This window comes from Scophthalmus maximus, chromosome 18, assembly GCF_022379125.1.
Source record: "Scophthalmus maximus strain ysfricsl-2021 chromosome 18, ASM2237912v1, whole genome shotgun sequence".
NCBI lineage: Eukaryota > Metazoa > Chordata > Actinopteri > Pleuronectiformes > Scophthalmidae > Scophthalmus > Scophthalmus maximus.
Window position 1 is genome coordinate 6,778,682 of NC_061532.1, and position 24,225 is coordinate 6,802,906.

The following is a 24,225-nucleotide window of genomic DNA, read 5'->3' on the forward strand; positions in this document are numbered from 1 at the left end:
ACTGGCTCTGGTGAAAAAAATTCTGAAACTATGTGTTTGTTTTGTGCACTGTTTAGCGCAGACATTCTGAAAATATAGAAATAAAACTACATTCCCTGAATTTGCACTAAATGCTAGTTAGCGCTGCATTGCTGGACGTTGAATGCAGGCGGGGAGGAGTGACAGGGCTCACTGGACGCCTTCACCGCCAAATTCTAACAACTTAGTTCTTTGATTATAAACAAAAAATAATCCTTAAACGGTTCCAGTTGAGCCAAAGAAAGAGAAAAGAAATAAAACGCCAACATCTGAGAGATGAAAATAACCGTTGTTCTCCAGTTTTAAGAGGCACGTGTGCTAGGGTCGGCCTGAGACGTCAGTTACGAGCTGCAGATGTTTGTATGGTTTTTTTATGATTGTTGTTATTTTCAAATTGCGGCGTTTCCGTGATGAGTTTGCACTCGTTAGCGGAATGGTGTGTGCGCGCGCTGGCTTGTGTGTCTGTGTGCGCATGTTTGCGCGTGCGCGAGGGTGAATAAGACAGAAACATCTAAAGAAAAAGAGTCTGGAGAGCTTAATTAAGCATTGTTCTAATCTGTGTACTTTTTAGCAGCTCATCGTGGAGTCTCATCACAGGAAACTATAGAGGCTGTTACACACAGTGATACACTACACACACATGCACAAACACATACACACACATTAACACACTTATGAATTGAAGAATTCCCTGGCCGTGAACACTAATCAAAACCTCCACGTACACAATCCTGCCTTCTAATGACCTCATGCACAGAGCTTAGATCGACTCTTCATGTGGTTTCAGGGGTTAGGAGAGGAGAAAATGTTTTCACCTCTCCTTCGCTTAAATGGAGAAAGCCATAAAAGCAGCACCTGCTTGCTTGTTCTCTGCCCATCATGTCCGCCGCGCCTGCTGTCTGTCTTTGAAGGGAGAAAAAAAAAAAAAGAGGAGGTGAAGAAATGAGATAAGTAGTTTTGTTGCCGCGCAACAAAAGGATAAAACAGATTGCACCAGCGTTCTAGCCCGTTCACACCCAAAGCATTTTTGGGTTAGGGGATTGGTGCCAAGCAGCTTTAACCAGTAAAGGACTCACTGCCACTATGTATAAATCATGTGGGTTTAGGCTATGAGGTGATGAAATAAGCAGGTCATCTTGGCAGAAACGTAGAACGTCTTCTGGACACGACGAGCCGGTTTTACAGTGTGTTCAGAAACAACCAATGAATCGTTGACTTGAAAAATGTACCTGTGTCTGTACTGACTGGGGTAAATAGGACTAGAGCCATGCAGAGTGTTGGAGCTCTGTTGACCTGATATCAATTCAAAGTTAGTTATTTACAGCAGTAAAATTATTTACAGCAGTGCAACATAAAGCAAAGCATAGATCATCAGGGAGGACGTCTCGCATTCAAGTATATGGCAAAGTGTCGATGTTCCTGGGTTGTCCTTATGGTTCCCCACCCCACGTAAATTTGAGAGAAAAATTATTGGAGTGACACAAGCACCCTCATCTTTTTATTGAGACAGTTGTTCCTTTAAGTCTTTTTATGTGTATCGTAATAATTAATTTAAAACCAATACACCAAATCTCAATTGCTAATTACCAATCAAAAAAATCTGGTATTTCAGTCAAATTGTATGTGCAATGATCTGACAAATCTACTAGTTGGTTGCATTACATGATCTCATTTGAGCTGTAGAGATCAACATGCCTGCTTAAGATGACAAGAGCTGACGCAGTTACAAACAAGCCCATACTTCTGAGGACGTTCGATATGCCACTGTTACCTGGCTTAAAACACATTACAAGTTAATATACAATATTTTGGATCATACTACTGCGTCTTATGAACAGTCTGTTGGATACAAACGCTTGAGCTCCAGACTGTTTTAGTGCAGCAGGTCATCAGATGAAGGGTCAGGTCACGCACGCACGCACGCACGCACGCACGCACGCACACACACACACACACACACACACTATGGACCTGTGCTGCTGTATCTGTCATTCAGAAAACCCCTCACACGCACTGCGTCACTAACCACACACCCCAATCTTTACCACATATTAAAAGGCCTTTCCACTGCCTGCGAAGCTGAGCACACCCCCGCCTGTCACCATCTTAACTCTCACGACTCGTGTAAACAAGTCACTTTTCACAACAGTTAGTAACGACAAGAAATACTTGATTCCTTAAACTTTAAACACGGCGAGAGGATCAATGATTTCATTCTCTTTTAAATGTTCTGTTTCTCCAAAATGAAAACCAGTGGCACTTTGTATTTGTCTTTTACAATAACTGGGATGTCTTCAAACTGTCAGTTATGTGTCTATTTTACTGTTGCTGCTTCATAAAGGTCACATTTGCACATATTCTGATTTAAAAAAGGGTTAAAGCCCTGCAAGTTTAGGTATAAATGTGTTAACATGATGGATATATTAATAAATGTTTGATGCATGAAGACAAAATAAGCTATTGTTCCAGTTCAGTCTTACAGCTCTGTCACCTATATACCACTTAACGGACAGAAGACATTTTATTAAACCCACACCTGATAAGTCGTATTCATATCGGCAGTGAAATCATCCTTAATCATCTTAAATGTATTTCAGTTAGATCAGATTAAAAGTAACGATGGAACCACCGGCCATGTAGTGACAGGAAACAACGTGGCTTGGCTCAGCAATGCATTTCTGATCTGTGAATAAGAGGACGAATCCAACGCCGGTCCTGCACAGAGCTGGAGTCGTCTGTGTCTCTCCGTCTGTTTGTGCATGTCTTTGTGTGTGTGTGTGTGTGTGTGTGTGTGTGTGTGTGTGTGTGTGTGTGTGTGTGTGCGTACTAGACGAGCCATGGCAACCAGAGCATGTAGGAGTTCAACTCGAATAACATCCGAGACGCACGGAGGCCTGAATAAATGGCGTCGAGACCAGAACCAGGCCCGTGAAAAAAAAATTCAATAAATGTCATAGATCCGTCAACTTCTATCAAGCGTGTCAGTAAATAACACTTTTCTAAATGGAAGATTAACTTTATGGAAGGGAGCGGGGGTCACTTCACTGGGATGATGAGCGACTCTCGGCCATGCACAAGCAGGAAGTGCCGGTCTGCGTTGCGGCGCCAGCACAACTGCAGATACAGTATAGGCATCGTGGAGTTCACCTTATGACTTTGCCAGTGGTGCTGTGCAGAGGATCCGGCGGTGACGAGGGACCCCTGAACCTGCGGCGACGAAGTTGGGTGAAGCTGGATGTTGCATTTCTCTTTATCCCTATACTGTATATCCTTGTTCAGCTTGACTGCACTCTGTCCTCAGGTCAGCTGCAGCACTAAACCCCCCTGTCCTCAAAATTACTCATTATGAAACTGTGTGGAAAGGTTTTTGTTTTTTTAAAGCACATACAACCAGTGTATTTTACGTCTCCCTCTCTCCCTTTTTCTCTCTCTCACAGAAACACACAAACCTTCATGCCACTTCCGCCATAAAAGCCCTGGCAGTGATCCACATGCCCATTAGCACGCGCTTAATAACCGTTAACAATGTATTACCCAGACTCCCCTGCTCCCCACCCTTCCCCGCCGTCCCCTTCAAAGCGCACACAGGTAATTACGACAAAGTTTTTTTTAATAAACAGCCTATTCAGTGCGCGGTGGGTTACGCCCACCTTCACCGTGACGAAACAACACTTGTTTTAAAACGGGCCAGCTCTCTGATTGGCAGAAAAAAAAGTCACCAGGTAAACACGCGCGCGCACGTGACTGCGTCGTTTGGGCTATAATTTAAAAGTAATGATCGTTGTCATTCAAAATGGGGCCGTTGTAGAATAAACTACTGCTTGACAAAGTTATAAAATGCTGTATATTATTATTATTATTATTATTATGATTATGATGACCCACTGTCATTCAAAAATAAGTTGGTGTTTTTTAAATTATATTTTATTAATTAATATTGTTCAATACGTCCAGACTGAGCAGTGACTGATCAAAGCAGCAGCTCGAGCCAGTTGTAGTGACGCCACGCTCCGATGATGGGAGAGGAAGCTCACGCGCGGGAAAAAAAACTATTTACACTTTAACGGCCTCTTTTAAAAATGTCAGTGCAGGAATAGACGCTGCGGGCTTCGCTTATATACGTCTGTTTTTTTCAGAGTTACGGAAAAAACACCCGTGGAAAGAAATAATAGAGAAATTTAAAGAAAATAATGGAGAAATTAAAGAGCCCAAACACGTTCAAGGCCCAATGATTGTGTCTCAGTTACTTATGCAGCAAAAGACGCGCAGAGCTGCCAGACTAACAAGTCCACACTGGACAGAGTAGTAGAGCTTCCCACTATTTTTGTTAGAGCCAACGGATCTGCAGAGGGAGACTGTGAGTCACGGTCCGAGAGGAAGAGAGAGAACTGGCCTCTGTGTGTAGAGATACATTTATTACAACAACAAAAATGGTTCTCAAAGTTTCAGCGAGTCGATCTTATTTTCTTAATCACGAATCTGCAGCGATATTAAAGAACAGTCGAGCTATGGTGTGTGTGGATTTCTAATCCGCCAGTAATCACTGTAAATTATTAAGTTATGAGCGACAGCAACGGCAGTTAGCATAGTGATATAACAAGCAGGGCTACCAGTGCACCTGCTATCGAAAAACGTAAGAATTAAAAATTAATAATAATGATAATAATAATAATAAAGTAAAAAAGGAGTAATTTTTGTGATTTACAAATATACATGTATCTGTGAAATACACCAAACATCGCTGCAGCCAACATATTTTTTTCTCGGCAAGGAATGATGTAATACACCGATAATTATTGTTATAATAATAATAATTATTATTATTAGAAGCTATACGCCAAGTAACAGCTGCTCGGTTGAAGAGTTATAGGCCTGTGATCTGCTGCAGCAACCATCTATTAAAAGAGCACGATATATTTATGTTTATGCAATATTAAAAAAATATTAAATACCCTTCAATTGTAATAATACATTGTGGAAAACATAGAATTGATGTTTTTATTAATATTATCAGAAGAGGCATGTTGTGAGATGTATTTATTTCAGTTTTTTTCCAGGATGTTCGTAATTTCGTCTTTATTTGGTTAACGATGGTCAGTAAGATAATTGACTGTTTTGAAACTAAATTTTAACGGAACACCAGTAAAAAAATTCTGCTCACACCTCAACCTTTGTCATATTTCATTATATGTCAAAAAATATACACAAACTATTGAGCCAAAATTATTATCAAACTATTTAGATGTTTTTCCTTAATGTATCGGCTTTAAAACAGAATCTGTTTAAATTTTATCTTCATTATCTTAACATCGTGCTTCATGATTATTCATAATTTAATTGTCTCCATAGGCCATATGCACATCTGAGAGCAAACGGACTCTATTTTAAACATTTTATTTCTTTGGTGGCTATAAAGCAATATGACATTTTATACCGAATGCCCGGGAAGTGAAAGACGAGGCTTTTGATCTGATAAACCCACACGGATATGGGCGAGGAAAATCATATACACGGAGTTTATGCCAATAACCGATGGCGACGTGTTGTTTATTTAACAAGAAACCACAAGAGGCCTTGAGCTTCACACAGTTCAGCATAGTGGATGAGGTGCATCACTGAGGAAACACGGACACATTCAAAACATCATTCTATTCTTATGTTGAGTTTGCTAAGTAACACATTAGCATGTTAATTCATCAGTTTTTCCCCCCATTAATGGTGCAAATGTTGCATTTTCATGTTACATATGAAACTCGTGCACACACCGGCCACATGCACAGCCTTGTTTATTAATACCTGCAGGTTCTAATCCTCCATGTGTTACAGCCTCCACACGCACAGACACCGACACCGACACCGACACACACACACACACACACACACACACACACACACACACACACACCGACACGCACACACACACACACGCCGACACACACACACACACACCGGGTGACCACACGCTCGTTGACGCTGGCCTGAAACTGACGACTATTCCCCAACGTGCAGAACTCATCTCTCAATTCACATGTTTGAATCATGACTATGATCCATAATCCATTTAGTTTGTTTTACTGACTCAAGTAAACACTGGAGTATAGGGTTGATGTACAAACTTTAATAATTATATTTTCACTCCAAAATAACACACAGAAGCACCGAAGGCCTATGATAATAATTCAATCTCATTCAAATTACATATTTACAGTGGCTAAATGTTCGTTAGGGTGTTTGAACTTTAAATTAAATAATTGTTTATGATTAACAAAGTTAAATGATTAACCTTCAGGTTTATTTTGTTGAAATCGCAGCTCGGTGATGCTATTTTTCTTTTTGTCACCATATTGTCGCTTCACTGATGTAAAAAAAAAAATGATTTTGTTTATTAATTATTACTTTCTTATGTATCGCTCGTCACAATGTCACGAAGCAGAGATTATGTCGAGTGTGAATGTTTCTCGGTGACATGGGGATGGCAGATGTAGGATAAAAACGTTAGGGTAATAAATTGATCATATATTTCATATATTAGAATTTTCATGAAGTCTATAAAGGGCAAAAAAAAAAAGAATACACAAACAAATGAACATTTATTTTCTTTCTCTATAGGCCGGTGAACATAGGACACCATCAGTCTGCACCATATTTATTTTGGTTACGCACATGAAAGATTGGCACATAACACATTTTGAGGTGATTCTCGTGTGAAACACGAACACGCTGTAAGAAACGCTCATCTCCAGGACGGGGGGCCAATGAGTGGCCACCGTGCAGGACACACTAACGCGAAGCATGTCGGGCCGGTGTGTGAAAATGCGCGCAATGCCACAGAGAGATGCCCTCCGTGCTCTGTCCAGCGCCCGAAGACATGATTCATTCTCTAGCACCAATTTTACCACATAAGGCGGCACGAGCGGGCCCCACAGCGGGCGGGACCAGGGGAAGAGTTCCGGGGGGCTGTGACCACTTGCTATTGGTCGCTGCGCGCCGTGATGGACAGGGCCCCTCTGCTCCGGGCGCTCCTCTAAGTTCCTAGTAGTTGGCACTCTGCAAAAAGTCCGCACGGCGCTCACGGATAGGGAGACACTGCTACATCTGCTCCCGGATCCCTCCGCTGCCTCTGCTGTCCCGGCCAGAGGACAGAGAACCCGACACGCCCCGAGGCACCAGGCTGTCACCGTGGATCCTCTCGTTTTGAGACTGCGCGTGTTTTGAACTTTTACTCGCTCCCTGCCAAGAAAAGAGTCTTGACGCCGTCTCCTGCCTCCACGAGAGACCGCGAGAGACATGGCAGAGAAGCGGCGGTCCCCGTGCGCGCTGAGCGTCAAGGCTCACGCCTTCTCGGTGGAGGCGCTGATCGGGGCGGAGAAGAGACGCCGGACGGACGCGGACGACGACGTCGTGTCCCCCGGCTACGAGGACGGAACCGATGCCTCCGAACCGACCGGGAGCCCGGTGCCGCTGGCTGACCGAGCGGGCACCCGCGACCAGGGCAGCGAGGCCGAGTGCGCCAGTGACGGATCCCGTAAGTAAACGACAACAACAGCAGCTAATATCAACACTAACAATAATAATTATAATGCCTAAAATAGGCCTTTCTATTAGCAAACCATCAGCCCCTACTAAAAATGTGATATAAATCTAAAAAAAAATAGACTGATGTTTGATTAAATCATATAATCTGATATTAGAGCATGTCGTTTTTTTCAGGCTTCCTATTGGAATATTGCAAATAATTGAATCATCCACCTATTGGTCATGCACATTTGTTGCCCGATTTGACATTTACAATAAGGAAAAAAAGAAGCTGGCTTCTGTAGTGACTTGCTGACATTTCTTTCACAGTCAGAAACACAGTTGTTCTAAGGGGAAATGTGCTGGAAGCTTCACTAATCCGACGCAAAAGATGTCATTTACAAAAGGTCAGAGAGGCACACAGTGGAAATGCGATATCATATCACAGCCCACGCTCTTGTTAATATGAGTGTGACTAATGTGAGACGCTTTATGAGTTGTGTGGCAATCATAAACACGCCAATTAGCAGCGCGTAAAGGCAAAGGGAGCTGCGAGGTCTGCAGAGAGAGAGCATGGACCGACTGGCCCTGACGAATGACGATTTGAAATCCGCTCGCTGCAAATTAAAATAATAAAAAAAGCTCCCCTCGGCTGAGGGTTCGTCTTTGTGTTCGTTGGGGCTTGTTAGGCCTAATGTCGAATGTGCATAAATTTCCAGCAGCACTTTGCGAGGCCCGAGTCGAACAGCGCAAATAACAACAGCAGTGAGACACATAAACACCACTGGACTGAGGAAACGTTTTAAAAGATTTAAACTCCGCAGTACTTCATCATGAAAATCATTATGAAAAGTACTGGTGTTCCGTGACGGCTGGCGTATATTTTTGTTCATATAATATACGATGGTGCATATGTCCAGTAATAAGTGTAGAGTGCTTTAGTTTAAGGAGACATATTTTACTATAATTGTCTGAGCTTTCAGTGCACCAGTATTCAACATTACACAGGTATAGTCCTGCTCAAGAAGTATTTGACCTGCTTGAAATAATAACTGTGCAGTTACTTGGATAATGAAATGAGTCTTTTTTTTGTCCTATAGGCTGTTGAAAATAGTAATTGTAACGGGCCAGTTGCAATAAGTCATATTCATATGTGTTGGCCATGCCTAAATGAGACATGATGCAGTTTCAAACTTGTTCTGTACAGTATCTACATCATAATATTTGTCCTGCTGTGTTTGGAAAATGTCCTGCATTCAAACTTCGCTCTCTTCCGTGAGTCACACGAGTGAAACGTCTGGACCCCGTGAGTGACGGATTCGCTGTGTGTTTTTCTGTGCCTCTTCCCCGGTGCAGCGGAGAGCGAGGACGCGCTGCTGGAGAGCCCGCAGCCCGCAGCAGCTGTGTGCGCGGCGCCGGTGACCGGCACCGGAGACGAGGCGCGCGTGGACCTGCAGGGGTCGGACCTGTGGAAACGGTTCCACGAGATTGGCACGGAGATGATCATCACCAAGGCCGGACGGTGAGAACGAGTTGTTGTCCACTGGGCGTGTTAAATATGCTGAAGAAGAGATTTATATCATACACCACATGCTCTACTGAGGAAAATTAAAATATGTCTACATTAAAAAAACTATATAATATATAATTATAAAGCTTTGCAATTTGAAATATCAGAATAAATAAATAATAAAACTCGAGTCAGAGGACAAGAGAAACTAGCTTGGCAGAATTAATCAATCAAAGATCTAACTCATAAAAAACTTTTTTATTAGGCTTTTTTATCATTATGAATCTCATAATTTTCAGAGTTAATATATTACTAAACTGTCAGGCTAAATAAAAAAGAAGACTGTAGCCAATAGTGTCGTTAAAGCCTCCGGTGTGGATGATTTATTTGGTTTCCCTGTCAGGCGGATGTTCCCCGCAATGCGTGTGAAGATCACGGGCCTGGACCCGCACCAGCAGTACTACATCGCCATGGACATAATCCCCGTTGACAACAAGCGATACAGGTAAGAGAGCTCGCACGCACGCGCACCCCCATTGCGCAATGCATGGCGAATCCCGAAGGAGATGACAGAAACACTGTGATCCTTCAAGTTTCGACATACGTTTTTGTTTTTTTAAGTGACACCGGAGCTGCGTGTAAATATCCTCACGCACGATCGCACCAGTGGCCTCCAACATCACAGACATGTGCAATGGCAACGGCAGTGTTACATTAATGTTCGTCCCAATTTTAGACTCCGTGCACAACACAGCTCCAGGGACAACCCTTTCTTTTTTCTTTTTTTCCCCCCAAAGTGCAACCCCAGCTCTCTCCCTCTCTCCACAAATGGCGCCTGGCACCGGTGTTTTTGTCACGGTGGTTTTGCCGTCCCTTTTGGGAAAAAAGAGAGGCCTTTTGGATGCCTCACATCTCCACCCGTGGAAGGTCAAACCAACAAATGTCGTTATAATGCACGAGAAGGCAGCGTGTTGCTGCAACGGCCGTGAACGCGGCCAAGTCTTCGCATATGGTCTCTCATTTGGAACTTTCACAACCCTTTCATATGCGCAAGAGGACATTTCACTCAGACGAGATGCATGTGATCAGTAAGATCGCCGGACATTTGTGCACATACACACACATACACACACAGTTGCAGAGTCCGCAGGCTCTTATCCCGACGAGGAGCAGCAGGTGATGAACACTCCCTCAGCGGGACGAGGAACTAATTAGATGGGGTTGGTAGCTGAAGGTCATTAAAAGCTGTAACCGGCGCGATGTGCGTTTTACATCTTTTTAAGATGTGACATATTTAATTACATATGCCCGATGTAAAAAAAAACAACTAAAAAAACTTTTGACTACTTAAAAGTATAAACGTACTGCAGGACTTGGCCCTTTGTTTAACATCTCAAAATAAAACGTAGCACAGAGGGAAACGTGTTGTTTGTTAAAACATCTTCTGCAGTCAGACGAGAGGAGGCCAATCGGATTACAACATGTTCAGCGCTGCAGACACGCTTGTCGATTACTTGCGATTATTGCTGGTGACAATTAATGACCAACGTCTTTTTTTTTTTTGGCCACATCACGCCACGTGAAACCTCGGATATTGCGCTCATTTACCAACCCTCCCTGTGTGTGTGAATTGTGAAGGTACGTGTACCACAGCTCCAAGTGGATGGTAGCGGGGAATGCGGACTCCCCAGTGCCGCCCAGGGTGTACATCCACCCGGACTCCCCGGCCTCCGGAGAGACGTGGATGCGTCAGGTGGTCAGCTTCGACAAACTGAAACTGACCAACAACGAGCTCGATGACCAGGGACACGTAAGTGCCAAATATATTATTATATGTATTATCAAATTATTATTTAATAACATTTTATGCTAAATTGATATTTAGATTATAGTCTATTAGATCATATATTTCCTGTGCAGTGATTCTGTTAAAAATCATTGTAAACATTATCATAAAAGTATTTTTTACAAGACTATAAATAAATTTCAACTGTATTTTTTGTGCTACCTTTTCCTAATTATTACAAGGAGATTTCTTTTTAAGTTTGTATGTTTCTTATCCAACAATGTTCTTTTATCGGTGTGAATAACGTGACATTTGCTGTTAAAATTGAAATTTGAGACTGAGAGAGTTCATCTTCCTACTCGTTCAGATCATCCTGCACTCCATGCACAAGTACCAGCCGCGGGTGCACGTGATCCGCAAAGAGTGTGGAGAGGAGTTGTCCCCAGTGAGGGCCGTCCCTGCTGGGGAAGGCACTCGCACCTTCTCCTTCCCCGAGACCGTGTTCACCACCGTCACGGCATATCAGAATCAACAGGTAGCGCAGCTGACATCCACACGCAGCTACATTCCCTCTTAAAACACAATAAGCTGAAACAACTGTCATGGCCAAAATCCAAGTGCTTTGACTGCCTTGTTGCTGATATCGCTGATTGTGATTGTGGTTCCTTCCTACTGATGTCTGATAAAGGGTTAAAATACACTTCTGCAGGTCACACACTGCTGTGTTCTCTTCAGCTACGAGATTCAGATAGGACAATTTTTGCATGATATTAAATTCAAGATTGTCGTTACGGTCTGGTGTGCATTTTAGGAAAAAATTCCTGGATGAGTCCACATGCACGTGTGCGTGTGTGTGTGTGTGTGTGTGTGTGTGTGTGTGTGTTGCAAAACACAGAGAGGGTGAGAGAAAGTTCCTGCAGGTTTCCTGGAGAGTGCTTAAATATTTGTTCTAGGCTTAGTGGACTGAGAGTTTCATATTTTGGGGCGCGGATTTTCCCCACCAGTCATTGTTTGCAGCTAAAGAGGGAAGTGCTGGTTTTGGATTTTTTTTGCACTGGACCAATCAATGTGAGCTTTGAAGTAGGCTGTTAGCTGGGACTGTGTGACCCACAGTGCATGATGGCTGAAGTCAGAACACGTTGGCGATGCCTATAAAAAGTCCCTTTGGATGTGGGTCACAGAGCTGGTCCTTAAACGCCACCCACAGCCTGGGCAGCCCGGTGGCAGCCCCAGAGCCACCGGGCTGCACATTCACATATATATGTGCAAGGAAACAAACTAGTTCACATGCAAACAACTATGCCCATGAAATATTTATACATAGACCTGATTAGAAGCGAACAGAGAAAGACATTTCTTTATTTTGCTGAAATTAATGAGCTTTAAACTAACTTAATATTGGGAAATCATTAAAGTCTTATTTTGCCTTTCAGATTACAAGGCTGAAAATTGACAGAAACCCCTTTGCCAAAGGCTTCAGGGACTCTGGCAGAAACCGGTGAGTTAATTTTCAACCACAAAAGATTTTCACATTATCTGGTGCATTAGGGGAAAATGTGAGATGCATGACTGCATTATATTCTGTCTTGGTTGTGGTTTTCGTCACGGCTATTTTGGCCTGTTTTAATGAGGAGCAAAGCTATGGGGTTTTTTTTCTAATGGAAAATGTTCAACAGCCTCCCATTAAATCTCTGCTAAATGACAGAAAAGAAACTGACTAAGCTGCACATTTGTGGCACATATTATTATGGTTTCATCGTATTAATTGGTGATGCATTTTAATTTAAATGTGCTAACTTTAAAGCCACATTAATTCCTACGATTGCATAGTTACAGGCACATGCTTTGAGGGGGGAAAAAAAATCTAACCTCAACTGCGAACCTAAATGGAGCGTCGGATTCCAACCAGCCTCGTAACATAAACATCAACAGCAAAATAATAAAAGTCAAGAGTGTCCTGAAGAAAATCTGTATAAACACATTTCTAAACATATATAAACACAGCATTAAAACAACACAGCAGTAAAACTCCGACAGTCTCCAAACAGCCACTCCCCCGAGGCCTCGTAGAAATCATTAGAGAGGAGGGGAGAGCAAGAGGAAGAGAGGGGACGTGTGAGACAGAGCATTCGAGAGTTGGGAAGGTAGAGCACGGCAAACGGGATAACCGAGGCACCCTGACAGCTGACCCTATAAAAGTTAAACTCAGGAAGGCCGAAAAAAACCCTCCCCTTAAATATTACAGGAAGATTTAAACAGTTTGCTAAATAAACTCCGGCTCTGATAGGCTACTTTGGTGCACAGAGTCGCTCCGGGCAGCTTGTCTAAATTATCACCGTGGCTACAACCCCGCGGGGGGGAGGACTTTTATCCTCACGCTAACGAGGGGTAACAGAGCACTTGCATTACCCGGCCACAGCAACCCTCTGCCCCACCTAGAGGAGGAGGGAGACGCAGATTTTTCGGGGGGAAGGGGAGTCCCACCTCATAAATCCTTGCTGCGGCTTCCTGCTCCTTCGTCCTGATTCGCCCGTAAAAGCCGTGTGAAAGCAATTACCTCAGAGCACCCGGCTGGCAGCAGCCAATGGCAACACAGCGTTTATGCCCCTCATTACCTGCGGTCTCCATGGAGATGGCGGGTGAGGCCCCACAGGCGACTAAGATGGCCACCAGGTGGTTGGCGTAATGCAAGACCCAGAAGGCATGCTGGGAACAAGCGGCTGCAGCTGCATCGATGACTACAGAAAGTGCAGTACTAGGAAGTTCTGCCCCAAATGATTTTGTGATAATTTGTCTGTAATGTTGATGTATATGTGTTAACGAATATGTGTGTGTCTGTGTGTTTTGCAGGATGGGTCTGGAGGCTTTGGTTGAGTCTTACGCATTCTGGCGTCCGTCTCTGCGAACACTCACATTTGAAGACATCCCTGGCATGGCCAAGCAAGGTAAGGTTAACTAACAGGAGTGTTCTGGATACTGACAATAAGTCACATCATCCAACCTACATGAATAAAATGTGTCACTGATCTGTCACCCCACTGTCACAATTTGTCAGTGCCTTTCAAAACAAACGATGATTATCTAAATTACAATTAAAATATTTACTACGGTTTTTTGCTCTGCCACCACTCTTGTTAAGGAATGGTTAGGTGTGGGTTGAAAAAGGTGCTTGGTAAAGGTTGGGTAAAGATCATGGTCCTGGTAACATAAAAAATGAGGATGACTGTTGGTAAGAAGTGTTATACAAAAGGTGGTTTCCCTCATCAAAGTAAGTCTCTGTGTGCTCAACTGTCCACCCTCTACCTTCTACCCAAGAGGTTTTGCTAAACTGTCATAATACTTCCTTCTTTTGCTTCTGAGACACAATAGCCATTTGCCCGGCCACAAGAGTGCCTTGTCTGGTAAACATAAATACGTAAAAGCTAAATACAAAAAGTACTTATAAATACAAAAAAATTGCTTTCAGAAGGACAATTTGTGGATCTTGTGAAGGAAAATTGTTCCATCTTAAAGAAAGGTTGCAGAGCAGATCACTGATATAGACCAAGATATTGAAAAAAGCAATACAACTGGTTTGTGCTGGGGTTATTGCTGAGTTTGATACAAAGAAAGAATGCTGTCTTTGCAAGTCACGCATGGTACAACCAAATGTGAAGATTTGCTCAAGAAATCTTTCTTTGGCTTAAACCAGCTGTGTGTAGCATTATCATCACTACCATCTGCCATCAGAGAAACATGTGTAATGAAATGGCTGGGGCTTACATTGAGTGATATGGGTTTAATAATATGTCCCTCAATATTTTAAGTAAATAATCAGTGTGGATCAGTCATGGCCGACACTCGAGCTGCTCAATAAGCTCAATATCTGGTCCAACATAAATCTGGCTTTCGGGATCTTAGTGCATCTAAAGTTGTTTTAAGCCTTTGGACCAATGACCAACTCTGACAAGTGGATGATGTGGTGGATGTGTGGATTTCACTGTTCTGTTTGTCTTGCTCTGTGTCTGCAGGAGTCCCAGGAGCTCATGGAGGGGTCGGATCGTCACCACACTTGCTCTCCACGTCCCCATGCTCCTCACCTTTCCAGGTTTGCCCTCTCAGCCCACCTGAATACACATGCAGTCGACCTACACACCCCCTCCATCGATTCAGCAACCATCCAGAGCCATTCCCCCCTTCCAGAGGTCCATCGGCGTATGAAGGGGAAGGATTCTGTTCCCTGCCTCTCCAGGCTTCTCAACTTGGCTATCTATCCAACCCCACCCCGCAGGGTTACGCCGGTCTTCGCCTCCACACACCACCCTACAGCCTGTACGGTTACACATTCCCTCCCTCACCACGCCTCGCCGCCTGCCCTGATAAAATGGCGGCCGTTGCCACTGCCAATCATCAGAGTCCCTTCCTCGGCTCGTCTCCGAGTGGGACTCTAACGGACAGTCTGGGGGTGCTCGGTGGAGGACAGCAAGGCTTTTTGTTTGACTCTCGGACTTTAGGACTGGCAGGTACCCAACCGGGAGGTGGCGCCTCACAGGTCACTGCCCACATGGGCTGAATTTGATTCTGGGCGTCTAGGGTTGTCAAAACAAAATGACACCCTGGAATGGGTGTAAGTAGCTTTTGGTTCAGACAGTTCCACAGATGAATCATCCATGTGCTGAACAGGCATCGAGCCGAACTGTGGACAAAGTGGAGAGTGACAGATCAAGCCATTGCTTCTGTGAGCACATGAGCTTGTTGAAGCTCCTTTAACTGGAGGGAATATTTCTTATCTTTCAAGCATGTTTTTTTTTATGACATGCATGTGCAGCTGCAGTGTTCACTAGAGGAAGAAATGTCCTGCGGCTTCGATTAAGGAGTCCAAGCAATGCAACCCAGCAACTGAACTGGAACTGAATATGGATTGGGCAGACAAAGGGCTGGCCCAGGCACTCGCAGCAAGCACTTCAACCCCTGGCAGGAGGCCCTGAAGCAGTAACTACAGTATTTTACTCACACAGCATTCTGCGTGGCCTCTATGATCTTGCCAACTTCGAATGGAGTTACTGAACACTACTTTTAAACTTTCTTTTGAAAGGGATCCATTGACTCAATTATTTTATTCAATGAGATTCTCTCATTAAATGCCTACCCCTGTCCTTGATCAAGTCTTTGGATTAAAAAATATGCAGCTAAAACCCACTTAGTAAGATGCAATACAGTCAGGGCCTTTTCACCACTCCGACTGAAACCTACAAAAACACTTTTACACACAACACCAGGGACGCATCACATATTAATATGATAACATTATTGCCATAAGAATCCAAGGAAGATCCCTGTGACAGTTATGGACTGACGAGGTCAAAGCAGTGTGAGAGAGCAATGGATGACGGACTGATCTGTAAATTCTGTGTCAGGTTTGACAGATGATGCAGCTGTTTGGATGTCAGGCTGAAGAGCGTCCTTATGTGACATAGATGTAATGCCACATGATGGCTCTGTAGATAGCGGGGGGGGGGGGGGGGGGGGGGTGTCAGGCGGGAGGAGAGATGTGTATATAAAAGGCTGTGTGACCCTTCGCACTTAAAAACCCCAACGCACCTGCTTCTGCTCTTTAGACTGGGTCAGGCACACAATGGCCGACCCTGAACTCGACTGTAGAGCTTTTTATCTTTGCAAACATGCGCAATATCGGCACAAGGACATTAACGTGATCTTTGACCTTTTTGAGCCAAATAAAAAAATATCTATTCATGACACAATGTTTATATGGAGCCGAATCAATATCTTTCTATTCTCACTGAGTTCAGATGGTGTAGCAAATGTGTGAGCATTCTTCAAACATTGTTTTACCAAGCAATCACAATACTATATTTCCTCATGAAAAATGAACAGTTCTCACACACACTGACAACTCAACCACCTGTTGCCACACACACACACACACACACACACACACACACACACACACACACACACACACACACACACACACACACACACACACACACACACACACACACACACACACACACACACACACACACACACACACACAATATTTCATCATCTCAATTTCCATGCAAATTAATCTAACAAGGTTTGGGCCTTTATATGTGATTGTTTGCATCTCGTCACTGAGTGTCCTCACAACTTTACAAAGACCTCTGTGTGTGTGTGTGTGTGTGTGTGTGTGTGTGTGTGTGTGTGTGTGTGTGTGTGTGTGTGTGTGTGTGTGTGTGTGTGTGTGTGTGGCAACAGGTGGTTGAGTTGTCAGCGAGTGTGTGACCTCACGGCCTCAAAGTTCATGCGGACCCCCTCCTCTACCCACAGTCATACTACTCTGCTGAAAGCACAAGCCAAGACTTTTTCGGCGAGCTGCCACTCACTCTCTGTAATCTTAACCTATTCTAACACCTGAACAAGCACATGGACCAAAGTATCCGGAAAACACCAAGTCAAAACACAGAGAAACCTCTGGATTAGCCAGGACTGTTTCCTCTGTGCCTATACTCTCTGTTATGATCCATGGTAGTTACAGGGGCTTTGTCAGCAGTAAAGATACAAAAGCAAGAACAAAATATGACGGATGCCAAATCAAAGTTAAGCAGCTGCACTAAAATGTGAAACTTGGATCCTGCTGTATTAGATCTTATATCATAACTACGCCCCAAAAAAGATGATTTTCAACATTACATCTGATGTATATCTGCACACCAACTGATAGGACTAGGTTAATAGACAAATACACTTAGGGAAGTGCAAGGGGAAATTTCTTGTCTCGACTAACTGTACAATTACATAATTCATTTTAAATGAAAACTACACACTGGATAGTAAAATCAATCTATAAATTGGACATGTACTCTATGTATGAATCTACAAGTCAGTGAGCAATTAGCTCTTAGTTAGTGCAGTAATACCGTTACAGGAAAAGGACAGATTCTGTCATGATCTAAATATATGGGGGCACCTGAAAGTATGAAACTGAAGCTTCTGCATTTTTAAGAGGCAAGTCTCATTTCCTGTCAGAAACCTGTAATTAAAACTCTCACTGTGATCATTACATGCAGTACATCATGGTAGAGCTGCACTTCCATCAGCTGGAAAGTGGATCAGCTGATCTAAAGCTTTGCATTATTCACCTCTAACAAATATTCATCGGCAAAAAGTTTGCAACTCTCTCTGTCTGTCCCCCTCCTCTCAGGTGTCTCCTAAGGAGATGAACACATGTGAAAGGGGGGAGAGGGGACGGAACCGAGGGAGTAGATCTTATTTTAGAACCCAGGAATGATTGGCTTGTTGTTTCTGAGTGACAGGGGATGGGACCCCGGCCTGGTGCATCCATACCCCACACACACAAATTCACACAGGGCAATGTAGACAGACACATGCATGTTTATACACTAAAGCAATAAAAGCTCAGTCTCCTTCTTCTTACTGTTACTTCCTTTAAAAACTTTTAACAGTTCTGGCTCAGGGAGGAAAGAGACAACGAGTTAAAAGCTGCAGAACAGACACACTCATATTCACACAGAAACACTCCTGCATGGTGTCAGTGTCCTGGGCGATTCTCAGCTGAGGTGGGGACATTAACACTTGTTTATGACCAGGTGCTGACGTGACAGAACTGTCACGCTATCCTCCTGGAGGGGGAGGACAGGGGGAGGACAGGGGGAGGACAGGGGGAGGGCAGGAGGACGAGGAGGAGGAGGGGGAGGCAGCAGAGAGAAGGTGCAGCATGAGTGGAGTGTGTTTGAATTGTACAACGTTTGATCTCTATCAGCGGCTCAGGACATTTCGAGAAAATTCTGATATGAAGATATTCAAACTTTAATCAGAAATAAAACATGCACCACGACAGTCTAAAGAGCCTTCCTTAAGATCAACAACTAATGCAAACTGAAAGAACCATATGGATGTCAGTGTTACAGGTAATATTTCAGTTCATCTGTCCAACTGACTTTGAAATTTATGCACGGACGGAAACTTTGCTGTGAAGGTGGGAAGAAAAAAGGTCGGTAGGTCACCACACAGTCAGTGGGATTGATCCTCTGGGGACAGCGAAGATTCTCAACAACCGTGCCTTGACATGGCCGTAAAAAGCAGCCCAAAACTTTGCCCAAATTCTTTGGGCTAACTTTGGTTTAGCTAGAAAATAATCATTATTAAATCAATAATCATATCACAAGAATCCCAAATTCTTTGTGTAGGTCTGGACCAAAATGGTGGGCAGACAACTGAACCAACTACCAAACTCTCTACCTTAAGGCCCCAGTCCGATGGCCATAAGGCCAACCAGTTCTCTACAAGCTGAGTTCATTCATGCGGTCAAAGTGTGGAGCCACTGGAATTAAGCTTAGGTTTTATGAACATATTAAACAAAATATTGATGTTGCAATGATATAACTGCAAATTATTTTAGTTCCCTACCTACTGCGAAAAGATATTAAGCAATACCCCTTTGTGGCAACTAAAGAATTCTTAGGGTGTAGTTGCAGTTCAGAGAAACATAACGGTATGTTTTATGGCACGTTTAAGGTTAGGCTTGGTTTGGCTAAAGATATTAACCGTGGTTATTAAAAAGTCAAGGTCGACTTTGAGTAAGAGCTGGGGAGTCTTCAACTCAAACTCCTTGTATGCTCCCTGAGAGAAGAGAGCTGGTTTGGCGTGGAACCCTAAAAGCCTCTCTGTCCATTGACCGGTATTTTAATGTGTCATCACAGTGAATGTCACAGTAATACGAATAGGTATGTCGAATGTATCATCTCTACATGTAACATCTATTATTATCAAAAGTCGACCATGTTGATTCACTGTTAACATTAGCCACATATAAATACGCACTTAGCAGCGCTGCCAAAGCATCTCATCATGACACTGAATATTCCCAGAGCTCCGAGGCATCAAATCGAAGCTGAAAGATATCACAGCATGTGTGTTTGCATGTGTGTAACACACATACACTATCGAACTGAAACATTGAATGAGAGAGAGAGCAAGCGGAGGAGGAGGTGGTCCTGGGTGCACTGGCTATTTTATTTGCTACCTGTTGCTCCTTGCTGAATATTACGAGCAACGGCACCTCTGACCTTTCCAGCCACGGTGTTTACACCAACAGTTATCACTTGCACATTAACTCAATCAGCCAACATCAACCTCAGTGCACCACACTTTAACATGACCACACCGTACAAAGAAGATTGGATTCAACGACTGTTTACGATATCAAATATGAGCTCAAAGACACTACAGCATATGGAACATTTCTGCTAAAAACGGCTCATTTGCATTGCCTTGAAATGTATCCCATGTACAGTATGATTTTCAAACGGCCAGTCCTGACGAAAGTGGAATAAACCTATTTACCATTTCTTTCCTCTACACCCGCCCCCCCTCCTTTCCCTCCCTCCCTCCCTCGGGGACAAGCAACCCCGAGCACTCATCACAGAAGTCAAGCATTTGCATAGAGGCCAGTTATGTGGTTTTAGAGTCCTATGTGATTGAAGGGTGCATTAACATAAGGGCCGACAGTATGACCACGTGGTCGAGCTTGCTCAGAGGGCAGTTATGGCCGGCTGTACGTGACCGAGCATAAAAACCGGGGAGTACACAGGTGAGGTCATATTGGGCAGTGACGAGAACATTCCCCCAGAGCACAGAAAAAAAGGGTTTGGCAAAGTAACTGGCAAAACGTCAGAGGCAAAAATGCATCTGATGAGCAGCACATTAGAATTACAAATGGTGGTTTAGACAAACTCAAATAAAGGAAAAGTTTTCTGATGGAAAAAAAGGTCTTCCTTCCCAAATCATTCCAATCTCAAATTTTGCAATGAACTTAGAATATCGTAAATGTAAACACACTCAAATTATATCTCATTTCAGGGAGCCACATATTCACTAGGGATAGAGGAGAGGACTAAATATCAGGGCAGTGAGGGCTCTTCTGCCCCTGCTGCTGTTCCAGGAAGTGCACCTGTGCTTGGGGGGGGGTTTCAGCTGGTGGGCGAGCTGATGATGTTGCCGGCTCAGCTCAGCATACGCCTGCGTGACCTGTTAATGGCCTAGTGGGTATTTGATGACAGTTGCAAGAATCTGAAGCTCAGGGTGTCCTTTACAGCCGTTAAATCTTTGTCATCAAATCTGCCCGCACCAAGCTGATTTATGGTCGGCTCCGCAGGGCATGTTTCCCAGTACCCCCCTATTAGACACCCCGTGACCTCTGATCTATGAAAGGGGTGTTGAGAAATAATCATGACAGTATTTTCCTGTAACAATGGAGGACATGAGCGACTCCCTCCAGTTCTGCAGTGACACACAGAACACGCACAGACACTGATGTAGACTCCAGTGTTAGTATGTAACGCCGTGTGCTTGTGTCGGAAACTGAGAAGGTTCGATAGACTGAGTGTCGAGCCAAAGAGAAAGGAGAGTCTCTGCGGTGTCTTGTAAATGTCTGTCAGTTCTTTAACCATGTGATCTGTGGCTTTGTCCCTTATAAGCCCTCTGGCCGACACACAGCAAAATGCAGGACAGTTATTCACAGCTGCCTTAGGCGGACAGTTTTAAGGGCTGAGGACTTTTTGAAAACTTGAATAAACACTTGACCTAAACGCCTGCTAAAGCAGTGGCACTAATTCATTTTTTTTTAATTAAAGTAAGTAATACAGTTAAGTTTAGCTTAACTGAACAGCTCTGACGAGGCCTTGTTGAACGGTGGGTTTAATGGAAAATATACATTTTATATCGAGTCAAAACAAACAGGTTTTGTTCCAGATTTACGTCACATTTGCAATAATGTAATTGACGAAAAATGCAGTCCAACAGGATAAGCTTGTTCAACAGTTCATCAAGCTGTTCCATCAATTTGTCTAGACAGGGAAATTTAAGTAAGTAAGACCATCGTCATTGAGTGTCAGGGATTTGCAGGAACATCCAATGTCAGAATTCTTGCCTAGTGAATGGGTTGGCGCAAGAACTTTGCAGGTTAAATGTCACCAATTTGAGCAAATGACACCCGTCGAGTGGCCGCAGCTAGTCCACACATGGCTGTATGCAGCTCAGCAGGCAGAGCCATAAGGAGGCAGAGACTACAGCTAAAATGTTGGAAGGATAACATTTCCTAGATAAGGAAGATTACATATTGTCCCCACTGTGCCTCGAACTTTATGGGAGCATTTGTTTTTTTAATGGAAACACATTTATCGTTTAACTTTAAATTAAATCATGACTAAATGATAAAGAGTTTCACAAAAATGTTACACTTTGGACTAATTACACAAGCTTGGGACCTTATGTCTTTGTTCAGAACTGGGATCTAACTTCATTCAAATAAAATCAATATATGAGAAGACAATATATCCACAGAGGCAGACACTAATACAGAGGACTGGACCAACCACAGTTGATCTCTTTACACTTTAATTGCTTTGATTTCCGTGGAAGATCAACTCAAGTACTGGTCAGCAGTATGCTGGTTACTGATCCACAGCAGACACTGCTGGAGGTGACTGACAGGGTCATGCCTGCATGTGTGTGTGCGTGTTTGTGTGTGTATGCTTCCATGTAACAAAAATACTGCCCCTTCCTGGGGCCCAGCTCCCACATTCTGCTGCTAATAGGAAAGGTGCGCATGAGTGTCAGTGTGTGTGTGTGTGTAGCCCTTGCCTGACCGTGGCTCTGTCCAAGTCTTAGCATGCTCATTTATAGCCAAGCAGCCCATCAATCTTAATAGAGGAGAGAAGTGCAAAGAGCCGATGAAACGCCAGACATGATCACTATTCACTCAGTGGGGGCGAGGAGAGAGGGAGGGAGGCGCAGGAGCAGGGAGTCGCAGCGAAAGATGAGAGGAGAGGGAGATGGAGGATGCAGGGTGAGGGAGCACAGAGGGAGTGAAAGTGAGGAGGGGAGGGAGCGGGGAAGAAGGATGGGGTGAGAAAGACTGAGGCAGCAAGTTGTTTATCCCTGTAGGTGATAATAATGATCTGATCCTCTCCCTCCTCAGTTTGAATGACGGCTGGCAGAGTCGTGTGAAAACTGCTGAACTGGCCGAGGTGAGGGACGCATCTGAACATGTTGTCGCTATCAAAGTGTGTGTGTTCCTCACACACGCTTTTATACACACTCTGAATATTTGTCATCTTTATGGTTTGTGACTTTTTTCTTATAACTAAGGTCTGAAAAAATGTTGTTTGACTCGCACGTACTGTGTCATTGGTGGTGTTGGACAGGTCACATGCCAAGCATTAGACCAAACTGTGCTCTGTGTGCGTGGTGTGTCCAAACTGAGACCTGGAATGGGCTGGTGTGTGTGTGTGTCGGTGGGGGTGTCGGTGGGGGTGGGATGGCTGCTGAGAGGTGGGGAATGGCCAGAGGATATTTGGCAATGTGCTGCGAGACTGTGCTGACACAGGTCACTGCGTCTTCATACAACAGAGCCGTCACGCTCTCCGGCACGAGGTGCAGGAGGGATTCAGTGAGTCAATATTTACAGATTGACATGTTTACCTGCTATAACATTGTAATTACAAAAAGGGAAACAATGCAAGTGAGGCGAGATCACAAATGCAACAACAACTTTGAGGAGAGCATGACATTATGTATACATGAATATCATCTCCATTAATAGAATCCAAACATGACACCTGCAACCTATATCACACACGAGACAGTTCAGAAACAGTCTCAGTCAGATTTGAGGGCACATGGTTTGCCAATGCAAGACTGTAGCACTTTTCAACAACAAGACAATTCAATGCGCTTTATAGAAGACATTAGAATAAACAACATGAAAAAGAGTCAAATGCAGTCTTCAAAAAGTCCCTACTCCCAGCCAGGAAATTGTTCCACACACAACCGCTTCGAACACTGGTACTCAGAGGGTCAGGCTCGCTGTTTCAAGTCCGGTGTTAAGCTAACTGGCTCTCTAGGCCATAGCTTCATACTTATTGTACAGAAATGAGTTATATGAATCCTCCTTTCATCTAACTCTGAGCAAATGTTCAACCATCCCTGTAAAGCAAAAGCAAACTTCACTCACAGTGTTGTGTGGTGCGGTCCGCACCATTTGTTTGGTTTCAGATTTACGTAGCCTGGGCTGAAATCCCAGATTTTTTTTCGACGTACACAAAAGCGATAGCTAACGGACGATGACGAAATAATTGCTAAGTTTTACAAAACGTGTATTGCTTTAAAATCGCTTACTGCCCTTTGAACTGTGAAAGTTATCAAATGACTGACTTCAGAAGAGCCACGAGCCGAAGCTTCATATGACGGAGCTACTTCTTCTACTTCTTTCACCTTGTTGTTTAAACACATATAGACAAACTAATGAAAGAAGAATACATTTGTAAACATCAGTATCACTGACAGTGTGTCTAAATGTACAGCTTACTGTAACTGGACTTTTGCCGATCTC

The 24,225-nt window shown here is 43.7% G+C and overlaps 2 protein-coding genes across 3 annotated transcripts in view; one reads left to right on the plus strand and one right to left on the minus strand.

Annotated features, from left to right (window-relative positions):
* Positions 1–24,225, minus strand: part of LOC118289733 (hormonally up-regulated neu tumor-associated kinase homolog) — a 97,599-nt gene that overhangs the window by 28,751 nt on the left and 44,623 nt on the right. The gene's annotated exons all lie outside the window — the stretch shown is intronic.
* tbx18 (T-box transcription factor 18) lies at positions 1,267–16,316 on the plus strand. Of its 2 annotated transcripts, XM_035616701.2 has the most exons (9): positions 1,267–3,606; positions 6,628–7,543; positions 8,890–9,055; positions 9,447–9,548; positions 10,682–10,853; positions 11,197–11,364; positions 12,263–12,327; positions 13,680–13,774; positions 14,840–16,316. In XM_035616701.2, the coding sequence occupies exons 2-9, from the start codon at positions 7,306–7,308 to the stop codon at positions 15,379–15,381; spliced, it is 1,548 nt and encodes a 515-aa protein (XP_035472594.1). In that variant the 5' UTR covers positions 1,267–3,606; positions 6,628–7,305; the 3' UTR covers positions 15,382–16,316. The 2 variants fall into 2 exon arrangements, with proteins under 2 accessions (XP_035472594.1, XP_035472596.1); XM_035616703.2 differs by lacking the exon at positions 1,267–3,606 and having other exon boundaries at positions 5,883–7,543.